The 24,087-nt window shown below is 46.0% G+C and overlaps 1 protein-coding gene across 3 annotated transcripts in view; it reads left to right on the top strand.

The window, feature by feature from the left end:
* The window catches only part of MYO10 (myosin X), a 217,693-nt gene that overhangs the window by 86,990 nt on the left and 106,616 nt on the right, over positions 1–24,087 (top strand). For all 3 annotated transcript variants that reach the window (XM_067730417.1, XM_067730416.1, XM_067730419.1), the window contains one exon: positions 12,253–12,411. In XM_067730417.1, the coding sequence (XP_067586518.1) occupies positions 12,253–12,411 (159 nt within the window). The remainder of the gene's footprint in view (positions 1–12,252; positions 12,412–24,087) is intronic.

Raw genomic sequence — 24,087 nt, 5'->3', positions numbered from 1 at the left:
GATTTCAACCAGATTCCCATCATTTTCTGTAAACCTCAGGTGCTCCGGCTTTTTAGATATTTAGACCAGATTTCTAGCAGAAGATGTGCAGGGCTTTTATACCTTTTTGCATTCACAGACATGTACAGAGAAACAAGAATGCCTTGTTGATACTTTTCAGGGGAAGACAAACAAGCAGTATTCTTTTTAGCCCCTTATTTTGTTCATGTATTTTAGTACATGGAAAAATACCTCAGTGCCTAGTATTAATTGTTCTTATTAATTACACTTTTTAAAAGAGATCCTTGCCATCTTAGTGACCTATATTTTATTCAGTCTTCTTCTGGCCTCTGCCTCTTTGTAATCCTTTCAGTAATTCAAGTAGCATTTTTCTGCCATTTCTAGAGATTTCCTTGGTGGTGGGGGGGTTTGGCACAGAGGGAAAACGTGGGAGTTCACTATTCGATGTTCTAAGCTGTTGTGCTTTGTTTCTGGCCTTTTCTGTTATCTCCTGGATGGTGTGTTTTCTCCTAGTTTTGTACCATCACTTTGAGCCAAGCTGACGTCTTGCCGCTTCGTAGATATTTTACCAAACCAGCAGCCAAAAATGACTTCTGGTTTCAGTCTAGAATCTGGAGTCATTCCGATTCTATTTTTGTTCACTGGATTAACAAATACTTTGCATAGTATCTCTTAATTCTTACTTGACACTAGGAAATGAGTGGCACACAAAAAACAGAATGCTTAAAGATTGGATTCGTAAAATTGATGCTGACTCTGTTTTGAAACTCCAAGATGTATGGGTATTTGGCTCAAATAGGGTTTTTTTCATTTCACTTAAGAGCAGCCAAGGAATTACTGTCATATTATTAAGTTTAAAGGCAGTTTCAAGACAGCCAATAAATGAAAAATGTTCACTTACAACTCAGCCTTTGGAGTTAGGTTTTAGGTGACAGACGCAAGGTGCTCAGTATATGACCTCAGCATCCTAGAAGGGCAACTGGTACTCATCCCTTTAATGGACAGTTAGTCAGTAGCCACTGGTGCCAGATGTTTGACTAGGCAGTGAGGACCCAGAGGTTTTCATGAGGCCCAGTCCAGGTCCAGTACAAGGATGGCAGCTCACTTCCAGCTACTGTACACATCACGATTCGCCCTCCGTCACTGGCCCATCTGCAGCCCCAGATCCTCAACATGGTAGCCCAGAAAATCAGTCACTTCCACCCAGGAGGTGAAAGTTTAGCTATGCCCAGTTCCTAGGCAGAGGTAGGAGAGGGGAGATTACAGCATAAGGTGGTGACAGGAGAGGGTTCTGTCCAAGGTGCTGTGGAAGAGAAGGACACTGCAGTCAGGTGGGGCACGGTGGCTGAGGTTGGGAAGAGGGGTGACCTGGAGGAATGCAGGACAGACCCCAAGAGGGTTTTTCGCGGTGTGGAAAGCAGGGAAAGGGGGCCAGAGACTGATGCGGCTGGAGAAGCAGCAGGAGCCCCTCAGGAAAGGCATTGTAGGGAAACCACATTAAGATTATTGCTTATCCTGGAAGTGACTGGGAACAAACCGTGAGAGAGTTTCAATCAGGGTGCGATCAGATTACATCACTGGTAACAGTACCTAACAACGGAAATATCTGAGTCGCTCGCTCAGTACCAAGAATTGTATCAAATCCTTTATGGGCTTTGTCTGACTCCTTTTTCTCCCGAACACTCTATGAGATGTAGGTATTGTTATTATCCTCGTTCTGTAGCTGGTGCAGCTGAGGGTGAGAAAGCAGAGTCACCGGAGCAAGTTGAGATTGCTCGGCCAGTCGACAGCAGAGTAGGACTCAAAGCCCTCCAAGTCTATGCTGTTCAGACCCGAGTGGCGTCCCCTTCAAGGTCCTAGTCGATCCCAGTTTGGGAAACACCGGCCAAAGAAACCAAAGTTTCATCTCTGGAAGTTTCTTTCCATTCTGAGTTATCAGTGCCTGGAAAAATTGTCATTAAAAGTAGTAAAAACATTTTTTTAATCTTTAAAGTTAAAACTCAAAACTTTTCTTAGCCTCCAAATTGAGAACTGCTGGATTCATACCATGGGGGTCTGGAGGCAGAGAAACTAGTTAGGAAGCAGTTACTGGGGTCCAGGTGAAACATGAGTGGTGAGAGCTGAGGCAGGAGGAGGGAGTGGAGAGACGATGGAATCCAGGTGGTCTCAGTCAGTTGCCAGGACTTGGAAGGTAGGCATGGTGGCCAGCAAAGGGGAGGGATTTTAGGTGGACTTCGCTTTCTCGCTTGGGAGGCCGGCAATGAGAGTGTCACTCCTGACGTGGAGGAGGTCTGTTTATGTTTTGGGTTTTTTTTGAGGTGCTTTTGACACATCAGGGTGGTTTGGAGTTACAGGAATGGAGATTCTATACCAGAGTTCAAGTTAGGGGTCTGGATTTGTAACTGGGGAAAAGGGATCAGAAAGGGGCACTTGAATTAGAACAAGGACTAGGACATTAGGACAGAAGTAAAGGAACTTCAGAAGCGAGAGCTGGTCAACCATTTGTCTCAAGAATTGGGGTTCCTGGGCTTTCCTCCCTTCCCTGCTTCTTGCTTTGTAGAGTTTCTCTGGGCTGAAACTGACTATGTGTAAAATAGGTGGGTTAGGAAAGCCCTTTCTAATAGCTGGTGACCCTTGGGGGAGGTTGATGATTTCATTTTAGTTTCTGTTGTTGTTTTGAAAGCAGTTCTACAATATTCATTTTTAAAAGATTCATTGAATTAATTATATGTGTCCAGATATGCTCATTGATAATGATTTTGATGGGACTGATTTCTCTTTAAGCCTAGAAATGTTTGAAAACTTTAGAAAACAGGGAAAGTCATAGAAAAGTACAAAAAAACACCTACAGGCTTGTGACCCATTATTGGAGTTCTGATATATTTTCTTCTAGGCTTTTTGCATGTATTTTAAAACTTTTTTTTTAATTAAGCTTTTTGTTTTGAGACCACTGTAGATCTACGTGCATTTGTAAGCACTAGTTCAGACAGATCCCATGTTACCCTTTTACCTGGTTTCCCTCGATGATAACATCTTGCAAAACTGGACCACAGTATCGCAACCAGAGTATCAGATAGTTGAGGTACAGGACCTTTGGGTCCAGCAGGCTACCCCACGCCCCACCCACCCGTCTTAGCCTCCAGCCGCACCAGTCTGGCCTTCATTTGCTCTCATTGGCTCATTTCAAGAATGCCAACCTGGGATTGGCTTTTTCAGCTTTTGCCTGTTACAGATAAAGCTGTCCTGAACATTGATGTGTAGATTTTTTGTGCCGACGTCAGCTTTCATTTATTCAGAAAAAATGCCCAAGAGTACAGTTGCTGGTGTGTGTGTGTGGGTGTGTGTATGCCTCTGTGCTTGCCCTTGTGTGTGTTTAAAAAAATAAACCTAGGATTATACCATACGTGTGCACAGTATAATTTCATCATAAATTTACCTTAGTATACCTCTATCATGAAAACACATTAGAAAATAGTTATCTTTTTCTTAACACTGAATTCAGCGTGGAAAGGCTAGCTTGAGGAACGTGAAGACCGTCCTTTTCAGGGTAGGTTGGGCCCGCCTGGTGGTGGCAGCAACGAGAAAGCTTTAGAAGACATAACCTAGCACAGCTGGAACAAGCATGATTTTACTTTGCACAGAAGATTTTCCTAAACTTTTCTGTTATGGAAAAAAAAAAGTAACAGTTTAGCATTTAAAAGAAATCTGTACAGGGACTTCCCTGGCGGCCCAGTGGTTAAGACTCTGCACTGTCAGTGCAGGGGGCACAGGTTCGATCCCTGGTCGGGGCACTAAGATCCCACATGCTGCACGGTGTGGCCAATAAATAAATGAAATAAATCTGTACATAATTCTTGTATAAAATCACAATTCCTAATGTGTATAAGTGCCGATTTGAGATCTTATTTTCCCTAATATGCAGATACTCTAGGATGTTCTTTTGTGTGTACGTGTTTGTGTACTAGTCATTCCTTCCAACCATGCCAGCTCACTATGACCGTTAACCTTTTTCTTTGCGGTTCGCCAAGGCGGGGTCAGGGCCAGTGTATCGTCTGGGCCTTCCTTCGGGGCTGGTACAAGTGAGTGAGCTGCTTTTCGCACTGCTGGTGGCGTAGCAAGGCTCTGCGGGTCCATGGGCAGATGCGCCGTCCACAGGTTAGCTTCCGGGGTGTCTTAGGCTTCTTGGACCCTTAATTCTCTCCGTCTGCCTGCACACTCTGCAGTGTCCTCGGAGAGTTCAGGCTCAGTGGTTAAGACTGGCTGTTAGTGACTGTTAGCCGGAGCCTCCTGACTTTGTTGGGTTGGACATATCACTGCTGATGCTTTTGGCGGTGGTATTTGTGCACGTGAAAGCAGGAAGACACCCTCCATTTGGGGGACGGCAGTGCGTGTAGCGATCGCTCCCAGTGGTGATTCAGACACTGCTTTCACGTGGAGTTTCTAGAAAGTTGGCCTCCTCGAATTGCATTTTGTAGTGAGATTGTTCTTTAATCTTGTCTCTCGAACAGCAGTCTCAGTGTCACATTTGGTACTGACTTGTCCGTGATGATGCATAGGTACAAGTGTCTGCCCCCCTTAGCTGCTTACGTAGCCCTCGGTCCCTTAGGTCCGAGACCAAGTGCCACTGCCGTGCACAGAGCCCCCGCCTCAGCCGCCCTCTGCTACGCGGATGCCCTGTGCTGTGTCTCAGCTTTGTATCGGCTCTTGCCTGGCTGTGGTCTGTCCCACGTGGCCAGTTCCCATCCGACCCTGGGACTTTCCTCTGTGACAGACCCCACCGTGTGGTTAGGATTGTCTGTTTATTTTTCTGATCCCTCGTTGGTCAGTAAGCTGTTTGCAGGAAGCCATTTAATCCATCATTGTATTCCTGGGCTCCAGCTCACAGCCTGGCACGAATGACCGAGGGAGCCGGACGGAGTCAATCAATGAAAAATCACAGAATAAGTGAGGGATTAAACCCAGCACACGGGGAGGGCGGTGCACTGTGTGCTTTCCCCTCCCCCTCTCCACTCCTGCTCTCCTTCAAAGGGCCAGGGTTCTTAACCATTGACTCCATTGAACGTGCCAGGGGTTGCCAACCAGTTAGTGGCAGAGCTGGAATTCAAAAGGCTGCCTCTGACCTAGCGTCCCCCTAAAGTGGGATGCGCCTTTTCCATGGTCCCAAGGAACTGAATGCTAGCTGTGCTGTGTGCTATGGGGTAGGTTTCCTAACTTCTCTGAATCTTCTTGAATTGATTCTTTAAGAAATGAGCAGTGGCGTTTCCTCCCCTGCTGAGGATCAGATGTGCCTGACGCATGCAGCCAGTGCTCAATGAGTACCAGTGCCCTCTGTCCACCCTTCTTTGCTATTTTGCTGTTATACCCGAATGTCATGCACTGCGCCATACTGGGCATTGAAAACCCACGGACAGTTTAAATGACTTAATCTCACAACCCGTTTGGGTCTCTGAAAAAGAAGATAATCTTTGTTTTATCTATAATTAGAAGTCAGTTATCTCACAAACTCAAGGGGGAGGTTAACGTCACAGAATCTTTATTTATATAATGATCATTTTACCCCCCATGCCATGTAATTAAGATGACAAATCTGAGCTGAAAGCAAAGCACTGGTGCCACCCCCCCCACCCCCCCCCCCGCACACTAGGAGAGTACATGTGTAGCATTTTGCCTTTGATTAGATTCTAATGGAAATTTCTAGTGGACTTCACATTTTTGTGTTCCAGATACTTTCTCCAGTCTGCTGGGGCAGCAGCAAAACAGGCCAAGGCAGAGTTTCAGTGAAGTAGGTGGCTTTCTTCTGCAGCTTGTCCTAAGATTATAGCCAGTGAGGGTTGGGGTCCGTGAAGCTTGACATGAGGAAGCTTGTTTTTGGTTTACATGATCGCTCACTTTGGCCACACGTCAGGAGGCAAAGGTCTTAACCCTTCTCGTCGATCACGCTTTAATTTATGAGCCAGTAAACGAAAGAAAGATGGAAAGAAAACTAAGAGAGTCCTCCGCCCTGAAACAGTGTGGAGTTCCAGAGAAAATCTAAACAAGGCCAGCCGGGTTTGTGCAAAGGGATTAAAATGGAAGAAGAAAGCATTGTGTCAAATAGTTTTCAGCAGATACCGTGCTGGTCAAGATCATCGTAAAGAACGTAGAACTGAATGAGCCGCCTGCCCTCTCCCGCCCCTCACGGCTGGTGTTCAGGCCCTTGTCTGAAGAGCAGGGGTCCCTCTGTCTCTAAGATTCTGGATTCTTTGCTTAGAGAATGTTCTGCGTTGTTCCTTACGCCATGACCCCCTTACAGGAATTGCTCCCTTTTACTAAGCCCTCGTTGGTGCCAATTGCTGTGACTTTTACTTACGTTATGTGCTGTAGCTTTTGCAGTAATTCTGTGAGTAAGGATTATTATCATCATTTTTCTTTATTAGTGGGGAAAATCACGGGCCAGGGAAGTTAAGTGTGTGGCTCAACGTTCCTGAGCTATAAAAGCATAGATCTAGGAGAACGGAGTCCAGCCAGGTCTGACGCCAAGGCCATGTTTTGGTCATTACCCGACTCTGCTTCTCCTTGTGTGTATACCCATTTTGAAGGCCGGGATCTTTCATTCAGTATTTACTGAGTCTGTGTCGTAGACCGAGGCTGGGCACTGAGGAACAAGATAGGCCTGCTTCCTGCCTTTGTAGAGTTTTCAAACTGAGTTTTCACGATAGTGAGGTGTGAAGTCAGGTCAGAGGGCCACAACTGACATTTAAAAGAAATAGAAAATATTGGGATGCGCCAAACATTGTGGTGTCTTAACGAAACTCGTATGAAACTCTGCGTGTGGTAGTTTCCGGTGTAAAACACATTTTCCTAGGTAGGTTGTGGTCCAAAGAGTTGAAAGATACTGACCAGAGGCCTCAGAGTTGCGGGGGGAGATGGTTTTGAAATGAGGAAGGTAATAGGTTAGATGAGTGACTACAAACTGGCATAGGAGCTATGAAGACAGCACACATGATAGAATAAAGAGGAAGGTGGCAGGGTGTCCTTCAGACAAGACCCCTGGTGCCTTCTGAGAGGGTAACGTTTGGGCGGAGACGTCCAGGAGGAGAGTAATGGGATGTCAGTGGCCCGGAACAGCAGGTACAAGAACCCTGGGTCAGGGAGACAGAGGTGGAAATAGTGTGGACCATATTGTCTGACTATAATGTAGTACAATTAGAAAATAATAACATCTGTAACTCTACAAAACAGAAATAGAGTTACAGATGTAGAAAATAAACATACGGTTACCAGAGGGTAAGGGGGGGAGGGGTAAATTGGAGGATTGGGATTGACATATACACACTACTATATATAGAATAAATAACTGATAAGAACCTAGCGTGTAGCACAGGGAACGCTACTCAGTACTCTGTAATGGCCTATATGGGAAAAGAATCCAAAAAAGAGCGGATATATGTATATGTATAACAGATTTACTTTGCTATACACCTGAAACTAATATAGCATTGTAAATCAACTATACTCCAATAAAAATTTAAGAAAGAAGAAAATAATAAAAAATATAAGCAAACCCCATTGCCTAGTAACCATCATCATCTTTATCACCATCACCCTTCCTAACTTGGGTCAAACACAAATCAAAAACTAAATTATATAATATTGTCGTGCTGACCTTTGATTTACCTCTATTAAATGTTTTTATCTTTAAAATTGTTTCCAAAAGATTTGTCTTTATTTTATGAAAGGTTTTGCTTATGGCATTGGCTGACTCTTCAATTTTTCCTGGTATGTACCTAGACATCTGGTTGGATGGCATACCAGGGCATTCCTAGACTGGGGTATCTCCACCTTGGCTTCCTGGCATTTGGGCTGGATAATTCTTTGATGTTTATAGCAGCATTCCTGGCCTTTACTGACGGGATGCCGGCATCCTTTCCCCTCTCCCACAGTTGTGACAACCAAAAATGTTTACAAAACTTGCCAACTGCGCCCTGGGGGGCAAAGTTGAGAACTGCTCTAGAAGAAACGCCAGGCTCACGGGAGATGAAGTTGCCCACATTGAGAACACCCTCTCTCCCATCCATCCATCAGGAGAGGACATGATGAGGGTTTTTTGGTTTTTTTGTTTCTTTTTCTTTCTCTTTAATCAGAAAAGTTACATTTTTATGACTGGGGGTTCGTAACGAATTGTAATACGGGAAATCTGTGTGTATCACTATAGACAATAAAAACTCTCATGTGAGCGTGCTGGGGGTTTCCTGCCATATTTGTTCTATCCGAAGATTAAAATAAAAGGGGAGGGCTTCCCTGGTGGTGCCATGGTTGAGAATCTGCCTGCCGATGCAGGGGACACGAGTTCATGCCCGGGTCTGGGAAGATCCCACATGCCGCGGAGCGGCTGGGCCCGTGAGCCATGGCCACTGAGCCTGCGCGTCCGGAGCCTGTGCTCTGCGACGGGAGAGGCCACAGCAGTGAGAGGCCCGCGTACCACAAAAATAAATAAATAAATAAATAAAAGGGGGTTGACAATGGCTCAGCTGTTTTTTTAATCTAATTAATTGACTTCATGCCTTTTCATTTTTTCAGACAGAAGTGGACCCAGCATTGGGCAGACCTTCTCTCAGTTGTTTTTCCAATCGTGTTGATTGGTGGCCCTTGTTCTGCTGCCACACTTAATCCAGTCTGTCTTGTGACCAGTGGCTTGTATTTCTATAACAGGAGCTATTTGTTCTGAGGCCCATTTTTTTCTAAATTGATTTCCTGTCCATTAATCATCTATATTTTGCTCCTTTGCTTAACCATACCACCGTTCTTCTAGTATATGCCCCGTCAAAGTCACTCAGTTTATTTTGAGGTGGGTTTTGAGGAATTCATTTTGTTATTGTTTTTGGCTGTTGTTTGTTTCCAAAAATTTCCTGTAAAAAGAATTCCATTCTTTAAACCTAGAATTTTCTTTTTTGCTGTTTGGGGATTATCTTGTGCAGCTAGTACGCTGTTCGTTGTTGCCTAGGAATGACTGTTGGTAGTTCGGGGGGCTCTCCTGAAAAATTCTTGAATAAGATTGTGAGTCTTATTAATCCTTTGAAATATTTCCAAATTAGGTGTTTATTCAACCAATATGCTTTAACACAGTGAATGCAGGGGGCTGTCTCCATTCCTTACTTCCTTAGTGTTCCTATTTTGATGTTACGTGATCGGTGAGGTATCCTCAAACACTTAACATAAAGTAACCCCTCTGGGTGCTTAATCACCTTACACTCATTTATGTCTTCGTAGCTATTCATCACCATCTGCACGATGCTATATATTTACTTGTCCATTTCTGTTTTTTCCTTCCCTTTACTGGAATGTAAACTGTATTCCCGATGCTTAGAACATACCAGTAAATAGTTGCTTGAATGTATGGATTTTGTTAATGTATCGGACACTTATCAATGTACCAGGCACCACTGTAAAATCTTTACAGATATTAACCCATCACTGAATGCATGGTCCTCCCTGCCTTTCCTTCACAAATACATTTTCTCTGCTATCCCATTTTTCTTTGAAATAATCACTGTTTCGAGCAGCTGCAGGCCTCTGTCTTGGCATGATGGTTCTATCTTTTCTGTTCCCAGTCTCTTGTTTTTGTAACTGTTATCTTCCGTCATGATTCTGTCTCCCTGAGGTCAGAAGGAATAGTGCAAGTTCTCTTGATTTTCCCACTCCTGGAATGGCCATGTGCCCACATCTGTGTGTGCCTAGAAACATACGAGGAAGTCAAATGTACAAAGGTGGGGACTCTATTTACAGTTTTAGCCATTTTTGCAGAGACCAGGTGCCCAGCTCTGAGCTGCTTACTTGGACTCATGCATTGCCTTGCTGTTCCCAGAGCGTTAAAAAAGACAATAAGGGCTTCCCTGGTGGCGCAGCAGTTGAGAGTCTGCCTGCCAATGCAGGGGACACGGGTTCGTGCCCCAGTCCGGGAAGATCTCACATGCCGCGGAGCGGCTGGGCCCGTGAGCCGTGGCCGCTGAGCCTGCACGTCTGGAGCCTGTGCTCCGCAATGGGAGAGGCCACAACAGTGAGAGGCCCGCGTACAGCAAAAAAAAAAAAAAAAAAAAAAAGAAGACAATGAAATGTTTACATATGACATAAGTATTTAGTCGTTATGTAAATCTTCAGTGGCAGTTGTAGGGTGTGTATGGTTATTTCCAAAAAGCAGAATCACTAGAAATGCAGAAAACAATTGTAATATTCTAAATTATTTCTATCCTCCAATTCTGGAATTCTCAGTATACTCAGAGACAGTGAGTAGGAAAAGGGTTCACGATGGGAGGGACTTGCTGATGTGGAGTGAGTCTGCAGGGGCTTGAGCAGGAGGTAGTTGTGCTGGTGCCCTGTCGTCTTCCCTACAAGAAAATTGTCCTGGGGAACTTGTGGAACTGCCTTGCCCTCGTGTTGGCAGGAGTGCTGAGCCAGCAGGGTGAGGAGGTCCCCCTGGTGCTGAGTGCAGAGGGTGACACGACACTGCTCTGCACCCCTCAGCTGGCCACGGGCTAGCCTCACGGTCACCGTAGGGAAAAACCCAAGTACACTGCTCAGTTGTAGTGTTTCTGGAAAACCTGCCCAGATTGGCCCCATAGGCATAGAGCGAGCTGGGGAAGGGCAGAGAGTTTCAGCCGTTCGCTTCTGGCAGTTTCCAGGCTACTCTCAGCCTAAATCTGTTTCTTTAATTTTCTTCCATGGTGTTGATGAGTTAAAGTGAAGGGCTGGTGTCCTAAGTGTTCCTACACTCTGGAATTTCCTGCACATTTTTCTTTAATACCTGGTTATCCTGGCTGTGGCGCAGCCCACGTTGCATGCACTCCCTCAGTGGCCACAGGCCTGTCCTACCCTGTGGGGCGCTTACGTGGCACGGTGGCCCCCTTGCCGGGAGGCGGGAACCACACATCTGCTGGCGGATGTCTGTGTCCAGGAGGCAGCTGGGGAAAGTGGCTGGGCCTCAGAAGAGATGTCTGGGGTCTGCCCTGGCCTCAAGCAGTTTCTCAGGACTGGTTTTGACTGATTCTTGTGGTTCATGTGGCAGAAATGCCACGGCTGAAGTTTTCATTTTTCTCTGGAAAAATAAAACATGCCACTTTTTGTGGCTTATGGAAACCATTGGGTTGGTACTTCTGCCTTTCTTAGTGTGTCATTCCCTTTTTCAGTAACATACCGTTTGTTGCCATGAAGGCAACTGGTTGATATTTTAAAATAGAGCTCCCCGACCTGCAGATAGTATTCGAAAAAGTTGTGTTGTGTGTATGTGGACACGTGAGCACGTGTGCTTATGAAGACTGCATTTTTCGTGTTATTTACATCTTGCTCTTACATCTTGGTGTTTGTATTTCAAGGATGAATATAGTAAAAGTATACAATGAATAAATAGGAGGTAGCCTCCATCGCGGAATGATTGTTTTATGTACAGGAGTTTGTAAAACTGGTCAGACTGGTCAGTGGATGGAGCTGACTGGATGTGATTAATCCTCGACCCAACCAGTGGTGATAAAAGAGCCCCGTGTAGATTTTAGAAACACATGCACATTCTGTGATCAGTCCTACAGTATCAGAGTTGTCTTGTGTACACGCTACGACACGTCTGCAGCACTCACCACTGGTGTCTGGAATTTAAAGGAAGACAGGCTGTTAAGCAGGCAAACCAGTTGTATTTTACATTTGAGAGGATTTGTTTTGCCTGAAGATCACGTGAATGCTGTATATCTCAGTTGAGAGGGGATCATGTCCAAGGATATTTTTCAGACATTCCTGACGAGATGTGTTTCAGTGTCTGAACACATGTACAGACTATATGGTGAATTTGTGTAACACTTAAATTGAAGGGCTTTATTAAGAATCTTTGAAATATAGTACATGGTCCTTTGAATATATTATATAGTGAAATCAAATTACTTTCTGAAAGCGTGGTCAGCCAGCTTCTTAACCGTTACTGCTTTATGTCGGTGGTACAAAAGTGAACTGAAAATTTCTCGTTTCTGTGATTCCCAAAGGATGTTTAGTACTTGAACTATTCACGTCTTTTAGGAATATCTAATGTCAATTTTCAAAATAACTGCTACCTTTAAAGATAGGTAGGTGGCATAAAGGCAGTGAAAGAGTTCTCTGCGGTCTGTTTTTTGCTGGTGGATTCTGGATCTTTTTGCTGGTACCGTACTGAGGTCGTATTGTAAGTTGGGGGAAATGTCGTGGAAACTGTTCATCGCTGATAACTAAACCGTTGAATTCCTTCCCCCCCACCAGGTCTTCACATACAAGCAGAGCACAATTACACACCAGAAGGTGATGGCTATGGACCCCATAGATGAGCAGGGCGTGGATGACATGGCCACCTTGACCGAGCTCCACGGGGGTGCCATTATGCATAACCTGTACCAGCGCTACAAGAGAAACCAAATCTATGTAAGTTCCACTTGCATGTCCTTAAAAAATCCCTCCAGTTCGGTTTTTTTTTTTTTTGGTCCTGCAATGTGGCATGTGGGATCTCAGTTCCCCCAGTTCCCCGACCAGGGATCGAGCCCACACCCCCTGCAGTGGAAGCGTGGAGTCTTAACCACTGGACCACCAGGGAAGTTACCCACATCCCTCCAGTTTGAGTCAATGTTTATTTTTGTCTTCAGAGAGTATTTCCTTTAGAGAACTTCTAGTTAATCTAAGTAAAATTATGTTTTCAGGTGTTTTGCCAAATTAGAGACTGGATCCATAAATCATGTTCTCATGTTGATTGCCTTGATTTTATGAGGGGGATAACTTTATGTCGAAGGGTAATGTGACCCCCTTCTTCTTGTGAGTGCATTCTCTCCGTAAGTGTTCTGTTTCATAGAGACGTGACGCAGACCGGTTTGACTTCCTCAATTAAGGGCTGGGGGAAAATGTGGCTTTGCAAACAAGCAGAGCTCAAGCTTCTTTTCTCATTTTCTTGATTTCTGTCCCTTTATGGATTTTCACTTTTCTTTTCTGGCAATGGAGCCCATCTAGGGGGATATTTATTTATTATTTTTATACAGCTTTTAAAGGTTACTTTCCATTTACGGTTATCACAAAATATTGGCTGTGTTCCCCGTGTTGTACAGTACCTCCTTGAGCCTACCTTACACCCAATAGTTTGTACCTTCCACTCCCCCCACCCCCTATATCGCCTCTTACCCCCTCCTCACTGGTAACCACTAGTGCTCTATATCTGTGAGTCTGCTTCTTGTATGTTATATTCACTAGTTTGTCGTATTTTTTAGATTCCACATATAAGTGATATCATACAGTATTTGTCTTTCTCTGTCTTATTTCACTTAGCATAATGCCTTCCAAGTCCATCCATGTTGCTGCAAATTTCATTCTTTTTTATGGCTGAGTAGTATTCCATCGTATGTATGTATGTACCACATCCTCTTTATCCATTCATCTGTTGATGGACACTTAGGTTGCCTCCATATCTTGGCAGTTCTAAATAATGCTATGAACATTGGGGCACATGTATCTTTTTGAATTAGTGTTTTTGTTTTTGGGGGATTATATACCCAGGAGTGGAATTGCTGGGTCATGTGGAAGTTCTATTTTTAGTTTTTTTTTTTTTTTTTTGAGAAACCACCGTACTGTTTTCCACAGTGGCTGCACCAATTTACATTCCCATCAACAGTGTATGAAGGTCCCAGGCTTCCCTGGTGGCACAGTGGTTAAGAATCTGCCTGCCAGTGCAGGGGACACGGGTTCGAGCCCTGGTCTGGGAGGATCCCACATGCCGCAGAGCAGCTGGGCCTGTGAGCCATGGCCGCTGAGCCTGCGCTATAGAGACTGCGAGCCACAACTACCGAGGCCCGTGTGCCTAGAGCCCATGCTCCGCAGCAAGAGAAGCCACCGCAGTGAGAAGCCCGCGCACAGCGGCGAGGAGTGGCCCCTGCTCACCGCAGCTGGAGAGGGCCCGCTAGCAGCAGTGAAGACCCAGTGCAGCCAAAAATAAATAAATAAATAAAACCAAAAAAACCCAGTGTATGAAGGTTCCATCTAGGGGGATATTTGGGTTCAAGGGAACCCGTCTTATTTGTGGGATTGCTATTTTGATTGGAGGCATGTCCTTGTATAAAAGGCAATCCTGCACATGTTCCCCTTAATTGTTAGGAAGTGTGACTCTGCTTATCTTATAAAAGTAATATCTAAAAATCACTTCTATAGTAATCCCTTTTTGACATTAAAGTACATAAATTACTTTATCTGTCAAGAATGATTGACCTACAGACTTTCTCTTTTCCATCTGCCTGTTAGTCTTTATAGTAACCTGGGCAACTGCTGGTAGGTGTTTATTTTTCAAGTCACGTTCAAATTCATACAGTTTTTTTTTAAAAAACACCAAATTTTAATACTGTAAAAACCCTTGATGTTTTAGTAATTTTTGTTCTTCAGGAGTTAATGTTTAATTTTGGCAGTATGCCTGTGATTATGATGAATAGCGATATCACCCTTTCAAATAGCTAGCAGGTGTTGAGACTCAAGGCCCTCTCCGTATTGGGGTTCCTCTAATTTATCCTCCCTTAGACCAGGAGAGGAGAACTGGGAAAGAGGACGAATTAGATATTTGTGGGTTTAATGTGAAATTTTCCTCAGCTTTAAAGAAAGGATGTTTATTTGCCTTGTTTTTAGATTGGAAAAGTGTCATTTTTGCCAGAGTGACCTAATGTTTGCCACATGTCTTCAAACAGCCCTGCCTAGAGAAATTCAGTCGCCTTCTAGTCCTCTGACTGGCTGCGCTTATGTTAAGTCCATATATTACAGCATTTTCCATATGCTCTTCAGAAAAGGTAGCATTCATACACGTTTACGTAAAAATGGCTGTGTATTCCATTCTGCGCACGTGCTCGCAGAACACACGTGCATTTACTCCCCTCTGTCTGCATCTCAGACACCTCCTCCTTTCCACCTCTACCGGTGTCCAGGGAACCGTGTACCGTGCCTGCGTTATTAGCATTAAGTATTTGACACTGCCATGTAACTTTGTTTACACAGCAGTTTCCTTGCTCGGTTGGTCAAGGACCTGTTTTGTCTTTTTTGAGCCAAGGACAGTGCAAGGCACCTGGCAGTGGTGCGACAAATGTTTGTAAAACAAATGCCACTCCTATTAGAAATAACATAGTTGATGATAAAGGTGAAGCTAGATTTAAATTTTCTTTATTGGTATCTGTCTTTTACAAGTGAATATTTCAGAACTCATTTTCTTCTGTCTTTAGATGCAAGTTCTTGTTACACATTTAGTAGTCAAGAAAAAGTAAGTCAATTAGCGGGAAAAAAACTACCGAAGAGGCTTAAAAGGCAGAGCCCTTTAAAAGTCTGTTCCCCAGCCCCATCATGATGATGTTGTAAACCTGACAGCTTAAACTGCCCAGTAAACCACATGAATAGGATCTTGGTCTTTTTTCCTGGGATGAAGACCTTTTCCCTTCCCTTTGAGGGAAAAACACAGGATTTTTTTGTACATTCAGTTTACAGCTCAGTTCAGTTCATTATACCCTTATATGCCTTCCTTTCAGGACCTAGATAATTGTATTATTATCCATAGGGCAGCCACCTCGATTTTCATTGCTGAAGCTGTTTGCAGTGGGTGCTGGTACCTACCAGACTCTGCCCCAACAAGACAAAACCACCACCTTTGAGGAAAGCACAGCCTTTTCACCTCTTATCCCAGCTCTGAGTGGTGCTTGTCTGTATCTTTAAAAGAGGGAAAAAATGACTTATAACAGAGGTGCTGTATTAGTTTTCTTTTGCTGGCTTAACAAATTACCATAACTGTCTTGCAGTTCTGTAGGTCAGTCTGAAGGGGTTTCACCAGACTAAAATCCAGGTGTGGGCATGATGGCGTTCCTTTCTGGAGCCCCTAGGGGAGGGTCTGTTTCCTGCTCTTACCTGGTGTTGGCAGAGTTCAGCTCCTTGTGGTTGTAGGACTGAGGTCCTCGTTTTCTTGCTGGCTTTCTGCTGATTCCGAGCTGCTAGAGGCCCCCTTCCTTCACATTCAAAGGCAGCAACCCTGAATCTAGTCCTCATGCTTCACATCTCTTCCTCCTTTCTCCTCATCTCTGACTGCAGCCAAGAAAGCTTCTCAGGTTTTAAAGATTTGTGCGATTAGATTGGGTTCACCTAGGTAATCCCCAGTCTGAGAGCTTACAACTTGAATGTATCTTCAGAGTCCCTTTGCCTGCAACATCACGTAGTCTCAGGTTCTGGGAGTTAGGTGGACATCTTGGTGGGGCGGAGAGTGGTGCGTTACTCTGCCTGCCATAGGCACCCTCCTTTGGGTCCTGTTATTGACAAGGGACTCCTGGTCTCTCCCCCACCACCCTGGATCTTGCATTATTTGTTGGCTTTCTGATCCGAGCAGCACAGGTTGCTGGTAAGCAGACCCACCTCCAGGTAGAGGAATCTGTTGTTTTGTGCTAAGAAGGACCATTAACTCTTTTTCTCCTTGAGGGCCACCCATGTTGTCTGAGGACACTACCAGACCCCAGTAAAATATTTCTTCTAGCCTTTAGCATCCTCTGTTCAAATGTGGGTAGAGAGCTATGAAGGGGTAAAGCACTCAGTAGACAAACCAAAGTTGAGCCCACTTTTCTCTACTCACCTCCTCTTGGGCTCTGTAGTAAACATGTAATTTTTCTATGGCAATTAAAGAAAAGTTTTTTAAAGGTCAGATATCATAACCACCCCACCCCACCCCCATCTGACAGGGCTGTTTTACAATAAAATGGCAAGTGAAAGCACTTGGGGAACTTTGCTGACCTTTGTACCTCTCTCCCCATCTTTCTCATCTAATACCACCAGGTCTTTATTTGGAAAGTTCCTGCCTGGGACTTGGCGCTGCTCCTTCCAGGCAGAGGCTGTGCAGACCTCCGTGTCTGTAGATCTCCATGACTCCAGCCTTCCCGCTGGTCCTGTTTGGCTCTCACACCCGGGTTAGAGCAGCTCTGCTCTTTGCCTTGCATGAGCCCCTGCCTCATGCCCTAAATACTGGATTCCCTTCCTAGAAAGCCAGGCTCTCATGTCTAACACTCCACCTCGTCAGCTTTTCTCATCCTCTGGCGACTTCCCAGATGAGAACTGCTCAACACTTCAGCTCCCGACCTGGGACCCCCACCCCAGACTTCCACCCTGAGCCTCTTATCTGTGAGCTTCCTGGCACCTTGGAGAGGGTCCCGTGAGTCCCACCCTCCTGTGTCTCTTCCCACCATTGATGAGACCTGGTGGTGACAGGTACCCACACCTGTAAGTCCCTAAAGGATCGGAGAGGAGGGGTATGTGTGGTACAGAGAGATAAGAGATGGGGAGAGGAAACAAATACGTGGGTGAGAAAGCCGGAGCTGGCCGTGCAGAGCCCTGTGGAGGGGGCGGCAATAATGATACTGCAAAGGAGGGATGAGAGATGATCAGGAGGAAAGGCTGGTGACACGCCATCCATGAAGCTGGAGAGATGAGGGTGCATTTGGTGCGATGGCCTCACTAAACTGGGAGAAGGTTCCTTTGCTGATGGAATCTGATGTGTGTTGGGGAACATCAAATAATTAGTGGGATAGGTAGGCTGGAGTCAGGACACCTTTAAAAACAGTGGTTCTCAACCAGGTGATGTGACCCCCCAGGGGATATTTGGCACTCTCTGGAGGCATTTCTGGTTGCCGTAGTAGAGATGCTGATGGTACCTAGTAGGTAGAGGCCAGGCATCTGCTAAAGATCCCAAGGTGCACAGGATGGCCCCGCCACAAAGAGTTATCCGGCCCAAGATGTCAGTCATGCCGAGAAACCCTACCTTACTTAAAGCAAGGCAGCAGCGTTTGCGCTTGGTGGTAAAGAGGCTACACTGTCCTTGTTAAAGGCTTTTGAAGAGAGAATTTCCCTGAGAAAAAATTTAGAAGGGTTGATAGGGAAGTGATGTGGTATAGTCTACAGAGGGTAGATTGGCTGGGAGAGTGTGGCAATAATTCAGAGGTGTAGAGATGAGGGTTTTGGACCAGGGTAGAGATGGCGGTGAGCGAGAGGAAGTTAGATATGAGACGTGTGGCGGAGGAGGTGAAGTAGCAGGGCTGGCGGTGATGACGCCCAGCCTTGTCAAGCCCTGATGGCCCTGAGCACAGTGCTGGCAGCTCCGCCAGGAGAGGAGAGCGGGAGAGACGAGCTGGCTTCTGGGTGCCTGTTGCATTGTATTCTCTGGAGCCCGGATCATTTCAGATTCTGTACCCAGCATCTACGCACCACGTGGACCAGAGCAGCTGAGGTTTCTGTTGTATTGACTGTCAGCTCCAGGTCCACAGTGGGGGAGCAGCTAAGCTGGCTCCGTGGTGTGGCAGTTTTGTTTCCTGCCCAGTGGAAGAGAAACACGTTGTCTCCGTCATAAGGTTCATCCTGCTGTGGGTCAGTTGTGTGGGCGAGCCTCCTGTCCCAGCCTCTAAGGAATGGCTGGAAACACATCAGGGTGAGGCTGCAGGGAGCCTTGGGGCTCGGCTGCAATTATGGGCTTGGGGGGGCTCCAGAGGAAGCCCTGCTCTGTTCCACCCACCTCATGGGTTCGTTTGTTGGTCTTGCCGAACAAACGGGGCAGAGCTGAGAGTCCTACGAGCCCATTTGAAGAAGTGGGGCTGTGTCTAAAGATAACGGCTGGTGTGAGCACAGAAGATGCTTCACAGCTCATGTATTTTTAGGTGTTTCAAAAATACCCTCCTCTGGTTAGGTGGCCTTCCAGACCGAATCTGTAAATGTGTTTGACGTTGTTCCTGAATTAACTTCGAAACCTGCAAAAGGTGTTGGCAGGCAGCAGCCAGTTGAAGACACGTGTGGATTGCAAGTGAGTTCACCTGGGCTGCCTGCGGTGTTCACGCTGGGCAGGGCAGGCTGGGGAGTTCACTGTTGCAGGCCTGCAAGTCTAAAGCTGAGACTCATTTCCTTGAGTTCAGTCTTCCCAGAGAAGATTTTTGGGGGTTGTTTTCCGTCCCTTTCCAAAGCCAGTGTCAAGTAACAGCGCGCCTCTCATAGATGGCCCGAAGACCGGATGGCCAGCAGGCTTGGCATTTGTCTCATACCAGGAACAGCTGAATACAGTGTGGTTTGTCAGGGTGTTTTTTTTCACATGAAATCAAGACTGGTGTTGCCAAAAGATGATTGTAACCATCTGTCTGACTCTGTGTATTTTTAAACTTGACCAAACGTTTATGCTGTTGAGTTGCCATTTCTACATCGGCACATGATGGTGGCAATTAGGAACTCTGTTTTTGTTAATTTTTTTTTCCCCTTTCCTTCCTCTTTTGGGTCAGATTCCTTTCAACAAGGAGGGAATATGAGTCAGAAATTCACTCAGATTAAATGGAAATGTCATTTCTAAATATAAGAGCTTGAATTTAGTAACATCTTGAGTTATCGGTTGTGATCAAGTTTTCTTTTCAACCAACTTGCACGCTTAACGGTTTTAATTGTTTAATTGGACAGGGATGGCAAGTAATTTTGTTAGGGAGAAGGTGGCTGTAGAGCACGAGAATGCAGTTAAAACAGGAACCTGTTTGGTGGATTGGTAGCGACTTTGTGTGCCCCTCATATATCTGTGTTCATTCAGCCCTGCCTGTGTGCCAGGCTGTGTGTGAGACTCCAAGGATGCAAAATTCATCTTGCTCGTGCTAATTGTTTCTTGAAAGATTGAATAAATGAAAGGCACTGTGCCACCAGGACCTCCTAGCTTATTGATGAATGCAGACACAGCAAATCTTTGACAATAGCCCAGGGTGACGATGAGTGTGATAAAAGTGCTGGGAACAGAAAGCATGAGCATCGCAGGAAGAGGTACGAGGGGGTCGGAAAATAATTTCCAGCTGAGGCACTAACCGTGCCGAGTTTTGAAGGAATTCCTAGAGGAATTCATCCAAGAGGGAGGGTGGCTCATTCCTGGCAGAAGATCAGCACGAGCACAGATTTCAAATGACGTGGTGCATTTGTCCAGCTGCAGGACATCCAAGATGCTGCAGTGAAGGTTGCGTGCAGCTGGCTGGCAAGGTGGTCAAGAGCAGGTGAAGAAGGGCACTGTGTGTGAGTTAGTGACCTTGAATTCATTTATGAAGGCTGGTAGGGGACAGTGTCAAAGGTGAGTTTGGGGAAAACTCAGTCTGGCTGCAGGTGATGGATGAGTCCGGCAGGTATAACCGGTCTAGGAGGAGAGGTGACCAGCAAACCAGATGGGAAATGATGGGATTCCACACCAATCCTGGGGGAGCTGGAGTATGAGACATATTAAGAGGTAGAATCTAGGTGTTTGATTGGGTTTGGGGGCGGGCAGCAGGCTGACGTTTATAGGATGACTGCTAGGTTTCTGGATCAACCATTTGGGTAGACCATGGTGCCATTTGCGAAGATGTGACTGTGTGAGAAGAGGCAGGTGTTTGGGGGAGCTCAGCCTTGTCCATGTTGAGTATGGGCTTAGGGGCATCCAAGCGGAGATGCCCATGCCGGCTGCTGAGTATACAGATCTGCAGTTTAAAACTGAAGCTGCATCCAAGGTAGAGATCTGGGGAAGTAGGTCATGGCTATGTTTAGCTGTGATGATCGAGAGAGAAGGAAGGAGGAGAATGGTGGGTGGGGAGTAAATCTGGCTAGCGGTTCCCGCTTTTTTTTGTTTTTAATTTATTTATTTTATTTTTGGTCTTCGTTGCTGCACGTGGACTTTTCTCTGGTTGTGGCGAGCGGGGGCTACTCTTCGTTGCGGTACACAGGCTTCTCATTGCGGTGGCTTCTCTAGTTGAGGAGCACGGACTCTAGGCGTGAGGGCTTCAGTAGTTGTGGCACACGGGCTCAGTAGTTGTGGCACACGGGCTCAGTAGTTGTGGCTCACGGGCTCTAGAGCGTAGGCTCGGTAGTTGTGGTGCACGGGCTTAGTTGCTCCACGGCATGTGGGATCTTCCTGGCCCAGGGTTCGAACCCGTGTCCCCTGCATTGGCAGGTGGATTCTTAACCACTGTGCCACCAGGGAAGCCCGGTTCCCACTTCTTAACAAGTCCTTCCCTTTAGAAGAGTTGTGGCACTGACTTGAACCAGTTTCCCTAGTGCATTTCAGATTACTTGATCTCCATCCAGCTTTTCAGACCCACATGATGAAAAGCCATTGTAGACTTGTTTTCATTAACAAAAACTATAATGCATGCCTGTGACTTACGTAATGTTTTCACATGGTGATGAGGTGGGGTAACAGAGGACATGCTATTATTACTGATTGGAATCTCGAGCCTAGAGGGGTTAAGCAGTGTACCGGGGAAGGTAGGTCCAGGGTGAGGACTTCAAGTCTTCTAACTTGACCAAATCTTGCTGTCTCCATCATTTCTTCCTGTGTTGGAATAGTGACTTCCCAACGGTAACATGGATCCTCCGTTTCTACCAGCAGAGTGCATCTGAGGCCACTGGGTCACTTTTAGTGTTCTTAGTTATACTCAGTTTTTTTTGGTGGGGGACTAGATATAGGTATTATACCCTTATGCCTTTTGAAAACCTTGAATTGGTAGATTCTGCACTGAAGCAATGCAGAGCATTTCTCCCAGTGTTTCATAGCAATAGGCACGGCAGCTGTTCCAGGTTATTAAAATGGGCAAGGAAATGTATTTTTGGGGGGAGTTATGTGGAACTTTTCTGACTAGAAAAAAATTTTTACGTGCTTCAAAATAGAATATACTTTCTATTTCTGAAAAGCCATTAAGATGACCAGGAGATTTATTCTCATGGAATTTGGAATCCAGTATGAGGAGACCAGCACCTGGCCCCTCCTGGTGTTTGAGAGTTGCACGTATCCAGCGTTCCAAAGTGCATGGCGTTATCGTGGTGGTTTTGGGGGCAGTAATAAAAAATACCTTTTTAGAGAGTGACCAGTGGTACGAGCATGGAACACACTGTTGTCTCACAACTCTTAGGATTCCTTACTGCATTGTATCTTTGCCTCACTTGGTACTTAACTTACAGCCCGGCTCTTCTACACCCTCCATTCCCACTTTCCATATTTACTTACATTACGTGTTGAACCTTCCTTATTATTCCGCACATCTCTTACCCATGCAGCCTTTGTTTTAATGACAAAATAATCCATGCAGAGTGGTATGTTCAGGGGAGGGGGAGAAAAGATAGAGGTGCCCCAGCTGTAATTATTTTTGCTGATAGACCTCAACCATTTCACCTAATTTGAATAAACCATTAGGAACTGTGACTCTTGCTGCCACGTTGTTTTACACATTCCTTTTAGGGAGATTCAGAAGTACCATTTGGCACGAATATGGGCACAAACAATGAAAACTCAATGAGTTAAGTAGCTGAAGCGGTCCGCACTCCTGAAACTTTTAGGAGAATAATTCATTAGGACTTGGGTGCTCAGACTCTCTTCCTGAATATTCCTGTGGGTCGGCCCTGAAGACTGTGGGAGCTATTTGAAGAGTTTTACGCAGGAGAGTTTTTGTTTTCAGATGTTCATTTGTCACATGTGAAGCTGGGATTGAACATGCAAGACCGAGTGGGAGATCAGTGGGAAAGGAGGCTTTCGGGGACATCTGAGCAAGTGAGGCCAGGGCAGTGGAGATGGAGAAAAAGGGGGTTGATTCTAGAGTTAATTGAAAGTGGGGTGTACAGCACATGGAGACAGTGGCCACTGGCGATGTGGCTGGAGAGTCTGGGACGATTCCATGCTGTACGTAGGTGAGTGGGGAAGGGCGTCATCACAGACCCGAGGGCAGCACCCCACAACCAGGATCCAGGATCCTGCCCTCACCCTCACTCACTGGCTCTGTTCCTTCCTCTGTCAGAAGAGGCAGAAGCGTGGCTTCTGCGCTGCCCACAGGTCAAGGTTATGTCGGAGCAAATGAGGGTGTGCGACGGTGTGTCTGCATAGGGCAGATTGTCCTCCGTGTCCCACAGTTCTGAAATGTCAGTAAAGCTGTTTTGGAAACCTGTAGACTTAATTGTCATTTAAAATCTGGTGACAAGCCTGTTAAGAAATGACTCAGGTCATTAGTGAGAAGGTGAAACAGTAAAACATGTGCATTCGTGTTCTAAGAGCCTAATTTATGTCTGGAACTACGTGGAGGTGCTTACAGCAGGAGACATTTTTAACTCTAAATGAGGCAAGGTTTCCTATAATCTTAAAAAATAACTATTAAAAAATTGGATTCTTTCTCCCTACCAGCCATACACACATTTTATATATTCTTTAGTTTTTTTGTTTTTGTTTTTTTTAAAGGAGAGATATCAGGTTATTGAGTTTGGGCTCAAATTCAGTCCGGTGTTTTGCTGTCCCTGTTGGCACATATGAGTCCATTGGTTGAAGTTACTGTCAGCTACAAATTATATAAGATGACGACTCAACAGTGGAACAGGCTTTAGACGTGTTGGAATGATTTTTGAGCCAGAAACCCTGGCTGAGCATCAGCTCACGGGCCACCAGCTCCCACTGCGCGGCAGTGACCGGGCTCGGTCTGGGAAGGTACGTGATGCGTTAGCGGGTCCACCCGGCGTGACCGCCAGCAGAAACCTTGCCACTCTAGGGGCTGCCTCAGTGCTGACCGTCTGCTGTTCAGAGAGGCCGGCTTCACTCCTCTGGAATCCCCGGGGACCGGGTGCGAGGCAGACGTGTGTCATCTGCAACTGCCACGCCGCCGACCACATTGTCCTTCTGCAACACCTTCCAGCTACTTCATTGGGCCAAGTGCAATGTGAATTACTCAAAAGCGAAACTAGGCGTTAAGACCGTTGTGGATGTTCTGTCTTCATCTTTGCTAACAAGCCTTGGGTGTCCTGCCCCCATACGAAATTCACGCCATGCACGCTGTCAGGGTGAGTGATACCTTAAGCCAGCAGTCCCTCAGGTTTTGGGCACTGGGGACCGGTTCCGTGGAAGACAGATTTTCCCCGGACGGGGATGGTGCGAGGGGGGATGGTGCAGGCGGTAATGTGAGTGATGGGGGCGGCAGGTGAAGCTTCGCCCGGCGCTCACCTCCTGCTGTGACGCCTGGTTCCTAACAGGCTGCAGACCGGTTTCGGTCCACGGCCCGGGGCTGGGGGATCCCTGCCCTGAGCCATGCTGGGAGACTAGTTCCCCAA

The sequence above is a fragment of the Pseudorca crassidens genome, chromosome 3 (assembly GCF_039906515.1).
Source record: "Pseudorca crassidens isolate mPseCra1 chromosome 3, mPseCra1.hap1, whole genome shotgun sequence".
NCBI classification, from domain to species: domain Eukaryota; kingdom Metazoa; phylum Chordata; class Mammalia; order Artiodactyla; family Delphinidae; genus Pseudorca; species Pseudorca crassidens.
This window is presented reverse-complemented; position numbering and strand designations above follow the sequence as displayed.